Genomic DNA, 18,394 nt, shown 5'->3' with positions numbered 1-18,394 from the left:
CCATTCGTGGTTACATTCGGGATGAAGATATATATATATTTGTAAAGTACATACAAATCTGAATGTCACAGATCCGTTGACTAAACCTCTTCGACGAGCGAAACATGATCAGCACCAGAACTCTATGGGTGTTCGATTCATCATAATGTAACTAGATTATTGACTCTAGTGCAAGTGGGAGACTGTTGGAAATATGCCCTAGAGGCAATAATAAAAAGGTTATTATTACATTTCCTTGTTCATGATAATTGTCTATTGTTCATGCTATAATTGTATTAACCGAAAACCGTAATCATGTGTGAATACATAGACCACACCATGTCCCTAGTGAGCCTCTAGTTGACTAGCTCGTTGATCAATATATGGTCATGGTTTCCTGACCATGGACATTGGATGCCATTGATAACGGGATCACATCATTAGGAGAATGATGTGATGGATAAGACCCAATCATAAGCATAGCACAAGATCGTGTAGTTCGTTTGCTAGAGCTTTTCTAATGTCAAGTATCATTTCCTTACACCATGAGATTGTGCAACTCCCGGATACCGTAGGAATTCTTTGGGTGTATCAAACATCACAACATAACTGGGTGAGTATAAAGGTGCACTACAGGTATCTCCGGAAATATGTGTTGGGTTGGTACGAATCGAGACTGGGATTTGTCACTCCGTGTGACAGAGAGGTATCTCTGAACCCACACGGTAATACATCATCATAATGAGCTCAATGTGACTAAGGAGTTAGTCACGGGATCATGTGTTACATAATAAGTAAAGAGACTTGCCGGTAACGAGATTGAACAAGGTATAGGGATACCGACGATCGAATCTCGGGCAAGTAACATACCGATGGACAAAGGGAATTGTATATGGGATTAACTGAATCCCCGACATCGTGGTTCATCCGATGAGATCGCCGTGGAACATGTGGGAGCCAATATGGGTATCCAGATCCCGCTATTGGTTATTTGCCGGAGAGGTGTCTCGGTCATGTCTACATGGTTCCCGAACCCGTAGGGTCTACACACTTAAGGTTCGGTGAAGCTAGAGTTGTAATGGGAATTGTATGTGGTTATCGAAAGTTGTTTGGAGTCCCGAATGAGATCCCGGACGTTACGAGGAGTTCCTGAATAGTCCGGAGTTGAAGATTTATATATGGGAAGTCCAGTTTCGGTCACCGGAAAGGTTTCGGCGTACCGGGACCACCGAAAGGGTAACGGGGGTCCACCGAGATGGGCCACCTGTCCCGGAGGGCCACGTGGGCTAAAGGAGGATGGGAACCAGCTCCCTGATGGGCTGGTGCACACCACCCAAGGGCCCAAGGCGCCTACGAATGGGAACCCTAGGGCATGGGGGTGCCTCCCATCAACTTGGGAGGCAAGCCACCCCCCTTGGCGCCGCCGCCCCCTCTAGAGGGATCTAGGTTGGACGGCCCCCTCTCCCCTTCCCCCTATAAATAGTTGGGGGTAAGAGGGTTGCGCACAACATGAATCCTCTCCCCTGGCGCAGCCCTACCCCCTACACCTCCTCCTCCATAGTGCTTGGTGAAGCCCTGCCGGAGAACCACAAGCTCCACCGCCACCACGCTGTCGTGCTGCCGGAGCTCTCCCTCAACTTCTCTTCCCCCTTGCTAGATCAAGAAGGAGCAGATGCCCCCGATTTGTACGTGTGTTGAACGCGGAGGCGCCGTTCGTTCGGTGCTGGATCCGATCTTCCGCGATTTGAATCGCCGCGAGTATGACTCCATCAATCGCGTTCTTTGCAACGCTTTCGCTTAGCGATCTTCAACGGTATGAAGATGCTCTGCATCTCTCTCGTTGCTAGCATCTCCTAGATTGATCTTGGTGACACATAGGAAAATTTTGAATTATTACTACGTTCCCCAACAGGTTGGTCCTGTGCTATTGGTTTTAACATGAGGCCACGTGTTCAATTCCACTTGAAAAGTACTTCTCTTTTTGATTTAGAAAGGCCAAGTCACATTACTTCCAGGCCCACAAGAAAAATTCTAATACAACATGCCGTATAGCCTAGTACGACCATCAACTGTAAATTAAAGAAAGATTGATCAACCGTGCAGTATGTGGAGATGTGAGATTGCTCCCTCTATTGCTAAAAAACAAAGGACACGGGACGAAACCAAAAATATCACCTTGCTTTACTAGTAGGTATAGATATAGATATCACATAATCCAACAAAGGTATTAAGATGAGTAGCGGGGTCCTCATTAGGACTACCCAAAAATTGCTCTTTCATCACAAGATTGAGCAAAGCAACATTTATATCATAAAACTCCGCACTAGTGGTGGGTGGTATAGGAGTACTAATAAAGTGATTGTTATTTTTATTTAAGAATTCACACAACTTAGTGTTGTCTTGAGACATGGTGACCGAGCAAGCAAAGTAAGAAACATAACAGGTAAACTAGCAAGTAAACTAGCAAAGGTAAATATTTTTATATTTTTGATTTTTTTTATAGCAAGTAAAATACAAAGCAAATAAAAAGTAGAACAAGTGAATGATAATTTATGAGAAGTACTTGATAGTAAGTTGGTGATACTCCCCGACAACGGCGCCAGAAATCCTTCCTGATACTTGTGATCTGCGTTGGGTTTTCCCCCAAAGAGGAGGAGATGATGCAGCACATTATAGATAACTATTTATTTTAGTGAGAACTAAGGTTGTCGAACCAATAGGAAGACCACACAACTCCCGTCTTGAGCACCTACACACAAAAGAGCAAACACTTGCACCTAACGCGGGCAAGAGGGATGTCAACACCCCTGAACTCGTTACTTCCAAGTAATAAGTAATGATAGATAGATGGCTGAAATATATTAAATATAAAAATTAAATGCAAATAATAAAAGGTAGTGAGGTATTTTGTATTTTTGTAAATATATATGTGAATAGATCCAGGGGCCATACTGTTTTCTAGTGGCATCTTTCTCGAAGAAGGCATATGGTGGGTAAACAAATTATTGTTGAGAAATTTATAGAAAAGAGCATAGTTATGCAATTTTTATTCACATCAATGAGCATGTCTATATAGTAATCACATCCATAAGCAAGTAGACTCACTCCTGCCTGCATCCACTACTATTACTCCACCCATCGACCGCTATCCAACATGCACCTAGGGGAGTAAAACAAAGTAATGCTTGGAGACCAATGGCATGATGTAGACAAAGAAAATCCAACTAATATGAACCAAACCCATCGTTCCATCCTTAGTGCAATAATACAAATACGTGTCATGTCCCTTTCTATCATTGGGATTGAGCACTGCAAGATTGAACTCACTACAACGCACCCTCCCAGTGAAGATAGATCAATCTAGCTCGCCAAACCAAATCAATAGATCAGAGAGATTTACAAATCTATAATAATCATGCAAATAAGAATCAAATGGTAATTCAGAGAAGACTCGAAATCTTTATCATGAATAATCTGGACATAAACCCACAATTCATTGAATTCCAACAAACGCACCACACAAAGTGATTACATCGAATAGATCATCATGAAGATGCGATGAACTTTGTATTGAAGGACACACACACACACACAGAGAGAGAGCCATCTAGATACTAGCTATATATGGACCCGTAGGTCTGTGGTAGACTACTCACACATCACCATGGGAACAATAAGGTTGATGTAGAGGTCCTCCATGACCGATCCCCCCTCCATCAGGGCACTGGAATAGGGATCCAGATGGGCACACGACGGAACAGAGAATTGTGGTAGAGGATAAAAGTGTTTCGGAAGATTCCCAAGGGTTTTTGGAATATATGAGAATTTACAAGCCAGAGAAGGAGGCGGGGAGAGTCAAGGGGTCCCATAAGCTAATAGGGCGCGACCACCCCCCTTAGACGCGCCCTCTTGGCTTGTGGGGCCCTCGTGCAACCTTCGTTCTTCTCCCCAAACTTCGAGGTCTTCTTTTGGTCCAGAAAAAATCATCAAAAAGTGTCTTGGTATTTGGACTCCGTTTGGTACGGTAACCTGAAAAAGACCAAAACATACAGAAAACAACGACTGGCACTTGACACTAGGTTAATAGGTTAGTGGTCAAAGATAATATGAAATCAGTAAATAAATGCCCAAAAAGCATCCTAGAATGATAATAATATATCATGGAACAATAAAAAATTATAGATATGTTGGAGATGTATCACATCCAAAGGCCAAGCTCTCTCTCGGCGGCAGGCCGACGAAAGCGGAACAAGATCCGATCAAAGACTGGTCTCTAGCCTGCACATCCCGTGCGTGGTGTGCCAACTAATGGAACGGAGGGCACACGAGGGGTCTATCCATGTCCAGGCCTCCGAAGAGTAATACCCTACGCCTCGCTAGTTTTTTGATTTATAGTGGAGGGATACCTCATGCGAGGGGGTACAATGGTGTATGAGATTGCTACCGAGAGTTCTCCTATCAGTGGATATATGCAAATGAATGCCCTAGATCTCCCTTTATTTAGGTAGGAGAGGTCCAGGTTTTACACAAAGATGCCATCCAGGCACCGCCACCCTCTTTTCTTGGAGACCACGAAGATTCTGGCCTTAGAGGGTTTCCTCTTTGCCTTGGGCCTGCTGGGTCCAGTGTTTTGTAGGAGCCCAGACTCATCGGCGTTGGTCACCCTTGGCATAGGACCCCATCAATTTTGCAGTTATCTATTTTTAGGTTTATATCAATCCTTTCACAACGAGTGTGTGTGTGACAATACGCGTTTGGAGTGTGGTCCTTAAAAAAAGTACCAACGAGGGATATAAATAACAAGTTGACGTGGGTACATGCGTCGCAGTAGAATCCTGGTTTCCTGCATTACAAATCGATCGAGCGCATGCGAGATTCCAACGAAAACATAAAAATAATCTCATGCAAAAAGGGAACAAAAAACTTCCTATTCCACGTTCTTTCCTTTTTAAGGAAAAAGGGCTATGGTATCGTATTTTTTAATGATCGGATAGCCCATAGCCTGTCTTATGGATGTGAAAAGAAGATTTGATCAATGTACAAGGTTTTCCTTTGTCGGACTAACTATTTACAGGGTACTCATGTCCGTCTAACTATCGGCCCGACGGTGACGCCCGGGAAGGTGCAAAGAACCGTTTGAAAGGGTACCCCACCTGGCTCGATACGACAAGACGGTTCCCGGGAAGAGGTTCCTGGGAATACCATCCAAAAATCCCTCGCTGCCCTGAGGGACCAAGAGGTGGGTTATTGAAAAAGTGTCTTGTGTGGAGTTCGGACGAAGGCCACATCAGAAGACAAATGAAGCTAGTGTTGTGATAAGGCCTGACTCAAGGCTGCATGATGACGCTCTGTGCTCTCATATCATCCACACTATGGTTGAAGGACCCGCACGAGCATGCTAGAGGGCTGTCCTATAACATGGTACATGGGATGGTTAAAAGGGTGCCCCCTTTGGCCATCACGGAAAGAGGCGAGTCTGCCTTTGCCACCATGGTCTCTCTCTCTCCCCCCCCTCTCTCTCTCTCTGTGAAGCGGGAACATGACGATGGCCGCGGAGAGAGGGGAGAGGTGAGAATAGTATAAATGTGAGGGAACCACGATACATTGTTAGGAGGATCTTTGAAATATCAAACGCAAAGAATGAGTAGGGTATTACACCAACACGGTGACCTCAACCTCGGTACTCCGACACGTTCTACTCTTTATTTTTCCTCTTTCGATCGTCCATGACTTATGAAGCTAGACGCGTCCATCCCTGTCCGAACTCATAAAGGTTTGTAGTCGACAACCCAATGTGTGGTCCTTAGAAACCGACAACCTTCTTGTGAGAAGGTGGGTTCTGAGTTGTGTTCTCATTTCTTAGTGTAAAGGAAGGTTTGAGAAGTTTCCTTTTTCTAAAGAGAGAGAAGTTCAGTAGAGCAGTCCTACAAAACGACGACAATGATTAAACCAAATAAGCCCACCATACGACATGGTTCACATTGGACTCACAGGAAACCGACGACACAAGAAGAATTCGAAGCAGCCCAGTACATGGAGAGGACTAGAGTTTCCAATGAACCATGTTGACATAGTTGCACATCGGATTGATTGAACCTGATGACTGCATGACCTAGCTCTTGATGCCAATGTTGGAAATTGCAGGTTATGCGGTCAAAATAAATTCAAAAGGTGCTATGCTAGCAATGTTTTTTTCTTCGTGTGTTTTTCTTTTGGCTGGGAAAAAAGACGTGGGATGAGAACCGTGGGATGAAGAATGAGCGGGCGGGAGCACCGATGGGACATGGGAGCACGTCCAGGGTGGCCCCCGCGCGGCGGGGGGAGCAGTCAAGCCGCGTCCGCGCAAGTCCTTTCTACCTCACCTACTGGTCAGCCTGTCACCCCCGATCTCCGCAATGGCGGATCCCGGCGATACCGCGACACCCGCCGCCGTCGTCTCCTCCCCGTGGGACGATGTCCCCGATGATTTCTTCCTCTCCGCCTCCATCTCGCCCCCTACACCTCCGCCAGCCCCTGATCCCATCCCTTCCACCTCCCCGCCCCATCCATCGGCTTTCCGCTCAGCATCCCTCCCGGTCACCTCCATCCCTGCTGCATCCGCCTCCGCTTCCTTCTCCGATTCCCTCCACCGCGCTGTTGCCCCTCAGCCCATCCACCCCAGCCACTCCCTCCCGGCCTTCTCGGCCGCTTCTCGCCCCGCGGCAGCGGACGTCTGCCCTCCGCCCCCGGGCCCCCACCATTCCAACTCGCTCTCGGAGTTCGCCGCGTCGGCATCCCAATCCCGCGTCCACCGCCCGCCCCCTCGCGCCGCCGTGCGCGCTGACCGCCCGCCCCCGCTGGAGCTGCGCCCGAGGCCACCGAGGGAGTCACAGTCTGGCATCGCCCTCTCTGCTCTCGCCTGCTGCGCTGCTCCCGGTGCCGGGACCTCCACTCACCTCTGGGCGGCGGGCGAGGCCGGCGTCAGGGTTTGGGACCTCGCGGATGCCTTCCGATCACCCACGTCTCCGCGGCGGTGGGGAGACGAGGCCAGCGCGCCCTTTCGGGAGTCGCGCAAGACACCGCCTGCACTCTGCCTCGTGGTTGATCCCGGCCGCGGTTTGGTGTGGAGCGGGCACACCAACGGGCGGATCATGTGTTGGGGTGCTGACCCAAGTCCGGAGGCCGGGGAGTGCATTGGGTGGGATGCACACCCTGGACCGGTATTTGCAATGGTCATCTCTCCATATGGTAATTCCCCTTGGCTCAGTTTCATGTCAGTCAGTATGATCTTCATGCAACCTTGTGACATACTACATTGCAATTGATCACCGTGGTTAATGACATTCATGCCTACACTACCACCATCTGTAAACAAGTGGCTGACACATATCTATTCAAGGAAGTAAAAAATATCAGCAGGAACGCACAATTTACTAATTTATATCAACATAGAAGGGACGCTGAATAGCTTAAATTTATCGTAGAAAATAGTAGTGTCTATGATGCCCAATTTATTTTTTACCTGAAACGTTCTAGTTAATTCTTGAAATGTTGAAACAAATAGCTATCTGACTTAAAGCCATGTCCGAGCATTGCAATGTATCCTGTGAAATCAGTTATCTACATCTAGCTATCTAGTCACAAGGACTGCAGACCTCTCCATGTGGTATAATGTAATAAAGTTGTCCACCTGATTGGTTTAAACAAGTGTTTCTACGCGCTCCCACTTAAAATTTGCATGAATCAGGAAGCACCCAGCGTTACTAATCTGTGAGGGCAGACTACTAAGACCCATGGATCCAAGTCCAAACCCATGCCCTCCCTGTGTTGATGCCGTTATCCTCTGACCCACATCACGACCAACCGCCACTTCAACATGATCTGCCTCGAGCTCATACTTTTATCATCAACCCCATGGATCTGTGCGTTGCACGCCACTGCAACCAGCCTCCAACACATCACTCCTGTCAGGAATATGCAACTTGTATTCCCACGAGGTATCACGGTCTGATTACGAAATTCAACATGGAAGCAAGGTCGAGACAAGAATATGCAGAGAAGTAGCTACTTGCTCCATTATTAATTTACATAGGCAATAACAAGAGCAAATAGGGGCCAGATGTCGAGCAGAGGTGGCTAGGGTTTAACGCAAAGTGAACAAGATGGCTTCTAGGGTTTTCCTTCCTGGTTTATATAGTCTGGAAAGTAGGTAAAGTGAAAAGTAGAACAGGTAAATGCAAGGGATGGTAAAGCAGCTTGTCTGACAGCACGTTCGTCCCCGAAATAGTATTTTGAAGGTAGCCGTTGGATCACAGACGAGGGCCATATGTTGATCAAGATGGGCGCGAAACAGTAAGTGAGTTACAGATAATGTAGCCGGTGTTAGATGAAGTATTCAAAGGGAACGCTTCACTCGTCAATTCCCCCTACTGAAGTTTAGACTTGCCCCTTAAGTCTGAAACGCTTCCAGGTTGCCATTTCCAGTGGCATGTTCCTCCATTTGACGCTCCACTGAATCACGGGAATAGTGATGTTGCCCTGGACATGCGGGTGAGCTTGCTCTCAAGTAGTTCTTTTGGTTCCACCAATATCTGGCCATCAACATTCAGTAAGGGTAAAGTTGGGTTTGGAACTGCTTTGGGACTTAGCTGTTTCTTCAGCTAGCTAACATGATATGTTGGATGCAACTGGCAGCCCAGGAAGTATCAACTTGTAGGAAACATAGTCCACTTTCGCCAGCACTGAAAATGGCTCATAGTATTTGGAAATGCCTATGGATGCGGCTGTCGGAACTCGAAGGGGGAAGAACGCCTCTAGGCAGCAGCAATGCCGGCGACAACTCCACCGCCGCTGACCGTGACAAATGCCGCTACTGCGGCAAGCCGGGCTAGTGGCCCCGCGGCTGTCAAGTGGAGAAACGTGAAGAGGCTCACATCGTGTTGGCGGACGAGAAAGATCTTGTGCTGCTGATGATCGAGGAGATGTCGCTGACATTTACAACCAAGCCGGCCGGCATCCTTGCCATGGCAGGGGTTTTGGGCCAGATCGTTGCCACGACAGCCGAAAATGCTGTCACGGCAGCCCCTGCCACACCAACGAAATACGCTGCCATGCAACTAGGAGGAGCCCGTCTACCTTAATGAGGAGCACACATGTGTGGTCCTGATGCAATCACCTGAGGATGCTGACGCCATGTGGTACCTCGACACCTGGGTGTCGGACCATATGACCAGCAATATGGTGGCGTGCGGAGCCGAACCAGACAGTGCCCGACAACATCAAGTTCGGTGATGGCTCGACTGTCGTGATCAAGGGACGGGCACGATCCTGTTCGCCATATCCAGCGGGCAACACCTCGCGCTGGCAAACGTGTACTGGATACCGCGGCTCAAGAGCAACATCGCATAAGGCAGCTACATGAGATCGGCTGCCTCATCCACATCGAAAACGACTTCATGATGATCCGCACCCGACATTGTAGTCTCCTCCCCAAGGTGCTTCACCCCCACAACTGTCGCGTGCGTTGTACTTCTGTAGCTTGTCAAGTCAGTGTGCTTGGAGGTGCATGCTGGTGACGAGGTGTGGCGATGACGCGTTTGTTTCGGTCACCAGCACTTCGACGGCCCGGAAAGGTTGGTTCCGCACAATATGGTCCAAAGCATGCCTCTGATCAAGCATGCCGAGCAGGTGTGTGATGCGTGCCTAGCGGGAAAACAACAACGGGCGTCCTTCCCCAATAGGCCAGCTACTGTGCGTCCGAGCCATCGGAGTTGGTCCATGGCGACCTCCGCGGCCCCATCTCTTCGCTAACACCAGGAGGGAAGCGATACTTCCTCCTTTTGGTGGACGATCACAACAGGTACATGTGGCTGTCGTTTCTGAGAAGCAAGGACAAAGCGGCCGAGGCGGTCCAGCGCATCCAGGCCACCTTCCGAACCCGAGTCCGGAATGTGCCTCCAGACATTTCACACAGACAACAGCAGGGAGTTCACTTCCAGTGATTTCATGGCATATTGCGCTGACCGCAGCATGCAGCGCCACCTGACCGCACCCTACTCGCCGCAACAAAACATCGTGGTGAGCGGCGAAACCACCATCGTGGGCACGTCATTCAGCATGTCGAAGGTGATGGCGATGCTGGTTGAGTTCTGGGGCGAGGCCGTGACGACGGCCATCTACGCCCTGAACCGGTCCTTCACAAGGATCAGTGTCCAACCAATGCCCAAATTCGCTCTGTTTTGGAATCGGATGAGATGAAGGCGTCATGCCAAGAAGAGGGAGGGGGGGGGGGTACTTGTCTCCATCCACATGGAAAAGGACCCATGACAGGCTTCTGCGTTCCCTATCTAACCTGATGTGTGGTACCTGGTTAGTGAACCAGGCAGGTTTGCCTGGTGCAAACTGTGAATTAAAGTGGTCCCACTGGTGTTATGTGTGTGACTTGAATATAGACGGAGCAAATTGAAACAGTAGTAACAACACATGATCCAAATTGTAATTTACTCACTAGAATATTCTTATTGGACTCTTGAGTTGCCCTTGGGAGGGGTAGGTTAATTCACAAAATTTGTTATGATTTGACATGCTTCCATTCTTCTTTTTCCGAATTGCTAAAAGATTAACAAGTCCTGAACTATTTTTTTAGTTATTGTGCTATGCTAATAAAGCTATCCCATTCATCTTAACACAACCAGATATTGATAGTGAAATCTACAAGGCAGATAAGGCATGCAATTATTAGATCCGCAGCATGAGCTGCTGAAATTTGTTGTTCAGGTAGCCTATATGTTTTAGATGGTGACTTGCTGCTTGCAATTTTATGATTCTTCTTCATAGTTATACTATTTTCAGCAGTTGAATTCATATTGTTGAACAAGCTAATTGCAGCCGGACTAGTTCAATTCTGATCTTGTTTGCATCAATGATAGGTGATTTATGGTCTGGATCTGAAGGTGGAATAATTAAAGTATGGAATGGAGAAGCAATTGAGAAATCTCTTGCTTTAGAAAGAGAAGAAAAGTGTAAGGCCTCCCTTGTAGTGGAAAGATCATTCATTGACCTTTGGACCATGGTCAGTGAGGGAGGGGCCTGCCCCTTACCTACCGTAGATGTAAAACTTCTATTGTCTGACAATTCCAGATTGAAAATATGGAGTGCTGGCTACCTCTCATTTGCACTCTGGTACACTTCATGTGTCCATTTACCTGTTACTGTTGCATTTGGCTTACATTACTCCAGCTGTTCATATATTTGTGTTTATTCTTGTTCTCTATTTTGCCGTATAGGGATTCTCGTACTAAGGAGCTTCTGAAAGTGGTAAATGTGGATGGCCAAGTTGATACTCGTTTTGATGTCTTATCTGCTCAGGTTCCATATGGCTGTGAAACAAAACAAAACCTTTTCTCCTCACCAAAGAAAGAAAAAGCTCGCAGTCCTGTTAATTTTTTCCAGAGATCACGGAATGCTTTGATGGGAGCAGCTGATGCAGTTCGGCGAGTTGCTGCTAAAGCAGGATTTGGAGATGATACTCGAAGAATAGAAGCATTAGTAATGTCAATGGATGGGATGATCTGGACAGGATCTGCAAATGGCTCAGTTGCTCAATGGGATGGTAGTGGTAATCGTTTGCAAGAGTTTCAGCATCATTCCTCTTCTGTTCAAAGTATTTTCAGCTTTGGCACAAGATTGTGGGTGGGGTACATGGATGGCAACATCCAGCTCCTTGACCTGGATGGCAACTTGCTGGGAGGATGGATTGCACATAGTAGTCCAATTCTGAGTATGGCTGTCGGAAGTTCATATATATTTACATTAGCTGGTCATGGGGGAGTTCGTGGATGGAATTTATCATCTCCAGGGCCTGCTGACAGCATTCTGTGTTCTGAATTGACGGAGAAAGAGACATCATACAAAAACATTGAATACATGAAGGTGTTAGTATGTTCTTGGAATGTTGGGCAAGAAAAAGCATCTTATGAGTCACTAAGAGCTTGGCTGAAATTCCCAACACAAGAGGTTGGGGTAGTAGTAGTTGGATTGCAAGAGGTGGAGATGGGCGCTGGTTTTCTTGCAATGTCGGCAGCTAAAGAAACGGTAAAAACGATGAGTTCAAAAACTTAGGTTTTTGTTGTTTATTACATCATTGTTGTTACAGGTAATCATCTATTACCATGATATGTGCTGTTTTAGTGAGGGCTAGTCAGATTGTGGCAACGTGCACAAAACCAGAATGTTGGAACATTTTTTGATCAACTGGTTAGTTGGCAATTTCTGTGGCATGAATAGTTGAATATTTTGCCTTGTTGTGCAATCTTTTGAGCGTGAATAAAAATTTACTCGCAATCCTATTTGATGAGCTGCTATTCTATATGAAATGACTTGCTTTCAATTGGAGGTATGCAAACCCTGTGCCACAAAGCCACTAGGAAAAGGTGGTTTGTTTACTACTCCATCTGTTCCAAAACATAGTGCATATTTTTTTTGCCAAAAAGTAACTTTCATCAAGTTTTACCAAGTTTATAGAGAAAAATATCGACGTCAATAATACCAAATAAATACAGTATACAAAGATACTTCACGCTGTATCTGATGATATTTGTTTGGTATTGTAGATGTAGATATTTTTCTCTATAAACTTTACAAAGCTTGACTTCTGAAAATCTATATGCCATATATTGGAACGGAGGGAGTAACTGTTAAGAGTTAATTCTCATGCTATTTTTTTAGAATATTAATTAACATAAAAATAGAAAAAAAATATGCTATTTTTTGCTAGCTGTAATCCTGATATAATTTCCACTGGCTTTAGGTAGGGCTAGAGGGAAGCCCAAATGGGGAGTGGTGGTTGGATGCAATTGGGCAAATCTTGAAAGGCCACTCTTTTCAGCGTGTTGGTTCGAGGCAGATGGCTGGGTTACTTACTGCTGTATGGTAATCTGTTTAGGACTATTTTTCGGTATTCATCCTTTTTTCTCTTCGTAATTGTAGAAGTTATTGATTTTTTTTCTTTCCTCAGGGTAAGAACAAAGCTTAAGCATTTTGTCGGTGATATCGACAATGCTGCAGTAGCATGTGGATTAGGGCGCGCTATTGGCAACAAGGTACTTTTGTTGTTTTGTTAATGTATTCTTTCTGGAAACAAGGTACTTTTGTTGTCCTATTAATATATCATTTCTTATTCATAGCAGGTAACTTAGACATGTTGTTTGTAACTTAATGTCAAATGTCAATATAGTTTTTATTTCAGCTCACCATTTTTCCATCAGACTCATCAGCCATTTATTTTTTAGTGTTTGATTTAAGGGAACGTTCTCTGCTGGCTGTTATATATGCCCAACTCCTTTCTTGTGTAAATACAACTTGCTCTAGATATTAGGCGTGAAGCCCCAAAATCTTGCTGTGAACTATGTGTTCCCTATACCATGTCAAACCCGCCTAATGGGATCGCATAGAGATCATGGCGATAGCTTCACGATGATGAAGAGATTATGGTAATAATATATAGGCTGGTGCGAGCCATTTGCTTGCTGTTGACCATTGGGACGCTTAAGCCTTTGCGCGGGATTGGCCCCCGCTGAGTGCTGGCAAGAAATTCCCAGTGCAGTTGTGGACCATAGCATGTGGTGCACTGATTCTAGTTTCTGCACCTCCCATGACAGGTGAATTGCCCAGCCTAGCAGCGGGTTGTTTGTCGATGACTATTGCTTACCAGACGAGAGCCCACTGTGGCAGGCTTAGCAATCATGTTGACATCCTTATGGCCATTTCTGAAGTTCTGGTTCTTGTACCTTGATATCTGTTCACAGCAGCTCCTGTGATCTAATGGTGAAGAGTTGGATCTGCTTCTTTTCTGTCAGAGAATCTGCCATGTAGCAGTGTCAGAAATTGCTCCTGAAACTGACACAGCAAGCCACTTCGTCATAGAGACACCAATTCCATGAGCGAATTGCTAGTAAGGACAACCTGGAACTGGTGTTGAAGTGCTTCCAGTTTGGACACTGTCATGTCAATCCATGTGGCGGTACCATGTTTGTGCAGTCCCCGTCACGTGGACACTAGCCACACCTTCCTGTCCATCATCTCCTAAAGGTTGCTTGTAGCAGTTATATAGGGTACAATCTTCCTTGCCATCGAACATCGAGAAGTGCTTGTAGATGTGGTGCAGTCCAGTCTGCAGTGTGTTCTATGGAGGTGGCAGCAGTGACTGGTAGCAGAGAGAAGCCATGCACAGCTTTTGGATTTGCCAGGATGCCCCCAGGGGAACAAGTTTTGAATGAGAGGACACCTGATCTCGGCATGTGCCTTCTATTCAGTTGATAGCAGCTGTGCGTACTGCTGCTGGTCCACCCTTCTGATCTTGGCATTGATCTCGTTAGTCTGGTTCAGCCTCCCCGATAGCAGCCATGTCGCCAGCGAGATTGTCTCTGCCATCCATACGTTGATCTGACCAGGAGCCGCCACAGCTGTATCAGGGGCTGCGCCTATTGCCAAATTGTCACAAGCATAGTTTTTTAGTGATGGAAGAAGGTCGAGGCTGAGGTCCTCTACATGCAGGTGTAACAAGATCTGTGTAGAAGAGATGATAGGGGCATGGAGAGTACTTATAGGTTATAGGCACCTCATATATACTCCCTCTGTTTCTAAATATAAGTCTTTTTAGAGATTCCAGTATGGACTACATACGGATGTATAGACATATTAATATACATCCATATGTAGTCCATAGTGAAATCTCTAAAAAGACTTATATTTAGAAACGGAGGGAGTAGATGAGGCAGCTCTATTAGCATACTGACTCCATCTCTACTTCTAACAGATGCAATGAACTAAAACTAGGGATATAATCTTGCGATACCTGATCTAAACTTAACTGGAACCGAATTGAGTCGTATATCCTCCTACTCTGATGTATTCTGCAGCCGATGTATCCCTCCTGGACAGGACTGTGCACATTGCTCATGCTTCCTGGTTGGGCATGGTTGCCTTTGGGCAGTTGTTACGGGATGCCGAGTAGGCATGGCACAATTTTGCTTAAATATTCCCGTAATTTAGTTGCGGGGGAGTATAGAAGCAGCATTATGGATTCATTTTAGTTCAGCTCAGTGCCTCAGTTTACTACATTTTGTAATGTACTTCACTGTCTCAGGGAGCAGTCGGATTGAGGATGAGGATACATGATAGAAGCATTTGCTTTATAAATTGTCATTTCGCTGCACATATGGAAGCTGTGAGCCGGCGGAATGAAGACTTTGACCATGTCTTTAGAACAATGACCTTTGCCACCCCTTCAAGTGGATTATTGACAACATCAAGTAATTGTTCAATCTTCTTGTTAACTTTTCTGCATGATGGCATTCAAATTTGTAAATGTCTGGCCAACCTTGCTAATCACAACGAAGAATCGTGTCAAGAATTCAGAACTTCTTAATCTTACACACCATTACTCAGCTTCTTTTCATGTTGCAGTTTCTGGTTCTGCCAGTCAGCTTCTTCAAGCAAATGTATGTTGTTGCTTCCCTTCATTTTATTTTTTCAGTGGATAGAGTTGTTTCTAGATCTATTATCTGAGATTGTAAACATTACCAAAATGTTGCTATGATAGGGATCAAGAATGCCTGAGTTGTCAGACACGGACATGATTGTCTTTCTTGGTGACTTCAATTACCGGCTTTACGATATTTCGTATGAAGAGGCGATGGGGTTGGTTTCCCGGAGACGTTTTGACTGGCTGAGGAAGAACGACCAGCTGCGAGCAGAAATGAGATCCGGGAGAGTCTTCCAGGGATTACGTGAAGGAGATTTCCAATTCCCACCTACTTACAAATTTGAGAAACACAAAGCTGGCTTATCAGGTATAGTTATTCTGATGATAGTTGTATGAGGCCTGCTTCAGTAACCCCCACCCTGCCCTTTCCTAGAAAACTTTGAAAATGGCATTTTTGTTCAATAGAAGATTAAATGGTATCCTTATTTTTTGTGCATCCGGTCTTCATGGTTAGAGGTGCTGATTTGCATGGAGAGGATTTCTTTTTGCGAGGTTGGAGGCGACTTTATGTACTAACATTATATAACATGCATGTAGATGAATGAGAATGTTAAATTACAGTTTCTAGAAGGGTACGAGACTGTAATCTGGTAACAACCGGAGGAAGTTGATGTAAAGATAAGTGAGGCTAGCTCACTTGGTTTGGGAGTGGATGTATAACCCAGCCACTGGTGTATCATTGATCTGCATCAAAAGTAGTACACTTCTTGGGGGGTGTACCAAGGCAAACCTGTAGTTACATTAGTGTGTGCTTAACGCAGCGATAATGTTTCATACGGTACCAATTTGATCCTTATGAGTTGATAATACTCCTGAACTCCTGATTTCTGAGCATTTTATTTGAAGAGACTTCTCTCTTATTGTAGGGTATGATTGTAGTGAGAAGAAACGCATACCTGCCTGGTGTGACCGAGTTCTATACCGTGACAGCCGAGCTAGTTCAGGAACTGAGTGTTCTTTGGATTGTCCGGTGGTTTGTTCAGTATCACTGTAAGTCATTTGTTGTTTGATTATCTCACTGGATAAAGAATATTGGTAGGGCACAAATAATGTGTGAGCATGTGCTTGATTGTCCTAGAACACAACGTTTCCTCCACCAGTCCATCTCTCATTTTGCTATTTGCATGCATGTAACTCGAAAGTTAAAACATTTTAACTTCTAAATATAAATTTGATTTATGATCCTTCTTCACCTTTGGCTTTGTTTTGATGAGAGCTTAAAAACTAGACCCCATGTTGGTATGTTTCGATGACTTTTCTTTTTTGCCTTCAATGTTACCACCTTACAATTTATAAAGTTGCCACTGGATTAGTCTAAAGTTGCCATGTGGTGACTTGTTACAAAATACGGAGGCAACTAATGCGTTACTGCCGGGCAACAAAAGAGTCCAAAAAAGGTTTCTCGAAACATAGTGAACTGAGATCTTATTTTAAAGCACTCGTCGTTATGAAGTCAGTGGTGAAAACAGATGTCCAATTGGACCGATGGTTTGAGCTATACAATATTTTTTGTTTCCAAAATCAGGTTTTATTTCTAGTTGTCTTTTTGTCCTGTGTACCTAGCATCCATTTTTCTGTTAGTACATAGAAACCTTATGCAGCTGTATTATTCTATATTTCAAGGTACGACTCTTGCATGGAAGCAACCGACAGTGATCACAAACCTGTAAAATGCTTGTTCAATTTGGATGTTGCACGTATCGACAAACACACAATGAGGCAGAAATATGGGGAGATAATGAGTTCAAATAAGAAAGTGTTGCACTTCCTTCAGGGGCTAAGAGCATTCCCTGAAGCAAATGTGAGCACTAATGACATCATTCTGCAAGACCAAACTCCCTATGTTTTGAAACTACAAAACAGAAGTCCAGAAGACCGAGCTTGCTTTGAGATCACTGGCCAAGCACCAAGTTCTTCTGGCACAGACTCTGCTGGTTTCCCTACTTGGCTTAAGGTGGGTTAATGCCTTGTCCTGACTCTCCTTATATCAGTTCACTTCATTTTAGAACAGTATAATTACTGTAAGATGGTTCTGCTAATTGATGCTTGTTCAACACTGCGAGCTTAATGCTTGAACACTGAGTGAAACATGTCTTCAACACAGGTTTCTCCAGCAGCTGGTATAATCTGCCCTGGACAGACGGTAGAGGTCACTTTGCAGCATGGAGACCCGCGTGGAACATCATGGAATAATCTGTCTGGAGCTAACCAAGAAAAGGCAGCACAGTTATCCGTGAAAGTAACTGGAGAGTGTTCTACCGTTGCCAAATGTTACGGAGTACGTGTGCAATGCCAGAAGGGCAGGAGCACATTTCCTTTCAAGAAATAACTGGAGTGTATTAACTTTATAGATCGTTTTTTTTCTGTTGTGCGTTGGTGACATGTGAGGTTAGGTTTTAGGTTGATTGAAGTGTGCATAGAAAATGTTTGTTGTAGCAAATGTTATTATTTGTGGTACCGAAGTACAAAACCGAGGCTTTTGTACTCGATATTCCAGGACATTTTGTACAGGAAATTAATTGAAATCATGTAATACTACTGAAGAGATCTAATTTTTTACCCTGGGGTTGTGATGCGGTTAAGAAGTTGTGTGTTTGCTGTATCCATGATTTTGATTCTAACTACGGAGATATGTGTGTGACATATTCTTTGTTATGTAGGGTATCGGAACTGATATATTCCCTCCGTCTTATACTAGTACATCCCATATACTTACATATTGGATGTAAGTATGTCTTAAATTATACTTTCTCCGTTCCTAAATATAAGTTTTTTTAATGATTCTATTAGTGACTACATACCGAGCAAAATGAGTGAAACTATACTTTAAAATACATCTATATATATTCGTATGTAGTCTGCTAGTGAAACTTTAAAAAGACTTGCATTTAG

At 44.9% G+C, this 18,394-nt stretch overlaps 1 protein-coding gene across 1 annotated transcript; it reads left to right on the top strand.

The window, feature by feature from the left end:
• Nucleotides 1–6,324: 6,324 nt before the first annotated feature.
• On the top strand, nt 6,325–18,084 carry LOC123449131 (type II inositol polyphosphate 5-phosphatase 15-like). The gene is made up of 11 exons (XM_045126228.1): nt 6,325–7,206; nt 10,887–11,139; nt 11,244–12,051; nt 12,767–12,888; nt 12,974–13,058; nt 15,104–15,269; nt 15,424–15,458; nt 15,560–15,809; nt 16,369–16,492; nt 17,126–17,456; nt 17,607–18,084. Exons 1-11 carry the CDS (start codon nt 6,375–6,377, stop codon nt 17,829–17,831), a joined length of 3,231 nt encoding a protein of 1,076 aa, XP_044982163.1. The 5' UTR covers nt 6,325–6,374; the 3' UTR covers nt 17,832–18,084.
• The last annotated feature ends 310 nt before the right edge of the window (nt 18,085–18,394 follow it).

This window comes from Hordeum vulgare, chromosome 4H (assembly GCF_904849725.1).
Source record: "Hordeum vulgare subsp. vulgare chromosome 4H, MorexV3_pseudomolecules_assembly, whole genome shotgun sequence".
Lineage (NCBI taxonomy): Eukaryota > Viridiplantae > Streptophyta > Magnoliopsida > Poales > Poaceae > Hordeum > Hordeum vulgare.
Note: the sequence above shows the minus strand (reverse complement) of the source record. Positions and strands in the feature narration are given on the sequence as shown.

Bases quoted from the DNA above. Each gene is read 5' to 3' on its own strand.
- LOC123449131 (XM_045126228.1), top strand. From the start codon at position 6,375: ATGGCGGATCCCGGCGATACCGCGACACCCGCCGCCGTCGTCTCCTCC. The intron at 11,140-11,243 runs GTACACTTCATG...TTTGCCGTATAG, and splicing joins TACCTCTCATTTGCACTCTG to GGATTCTCGTACTAAGGAGC. The intron at 13,059-15,103 runs GTACTTTTGTTG...TCACTGTCTCAG, and splicing joins GGCGCGCTATTGGCAACAAG to GGAGCAGTCGGATTGAGGAT.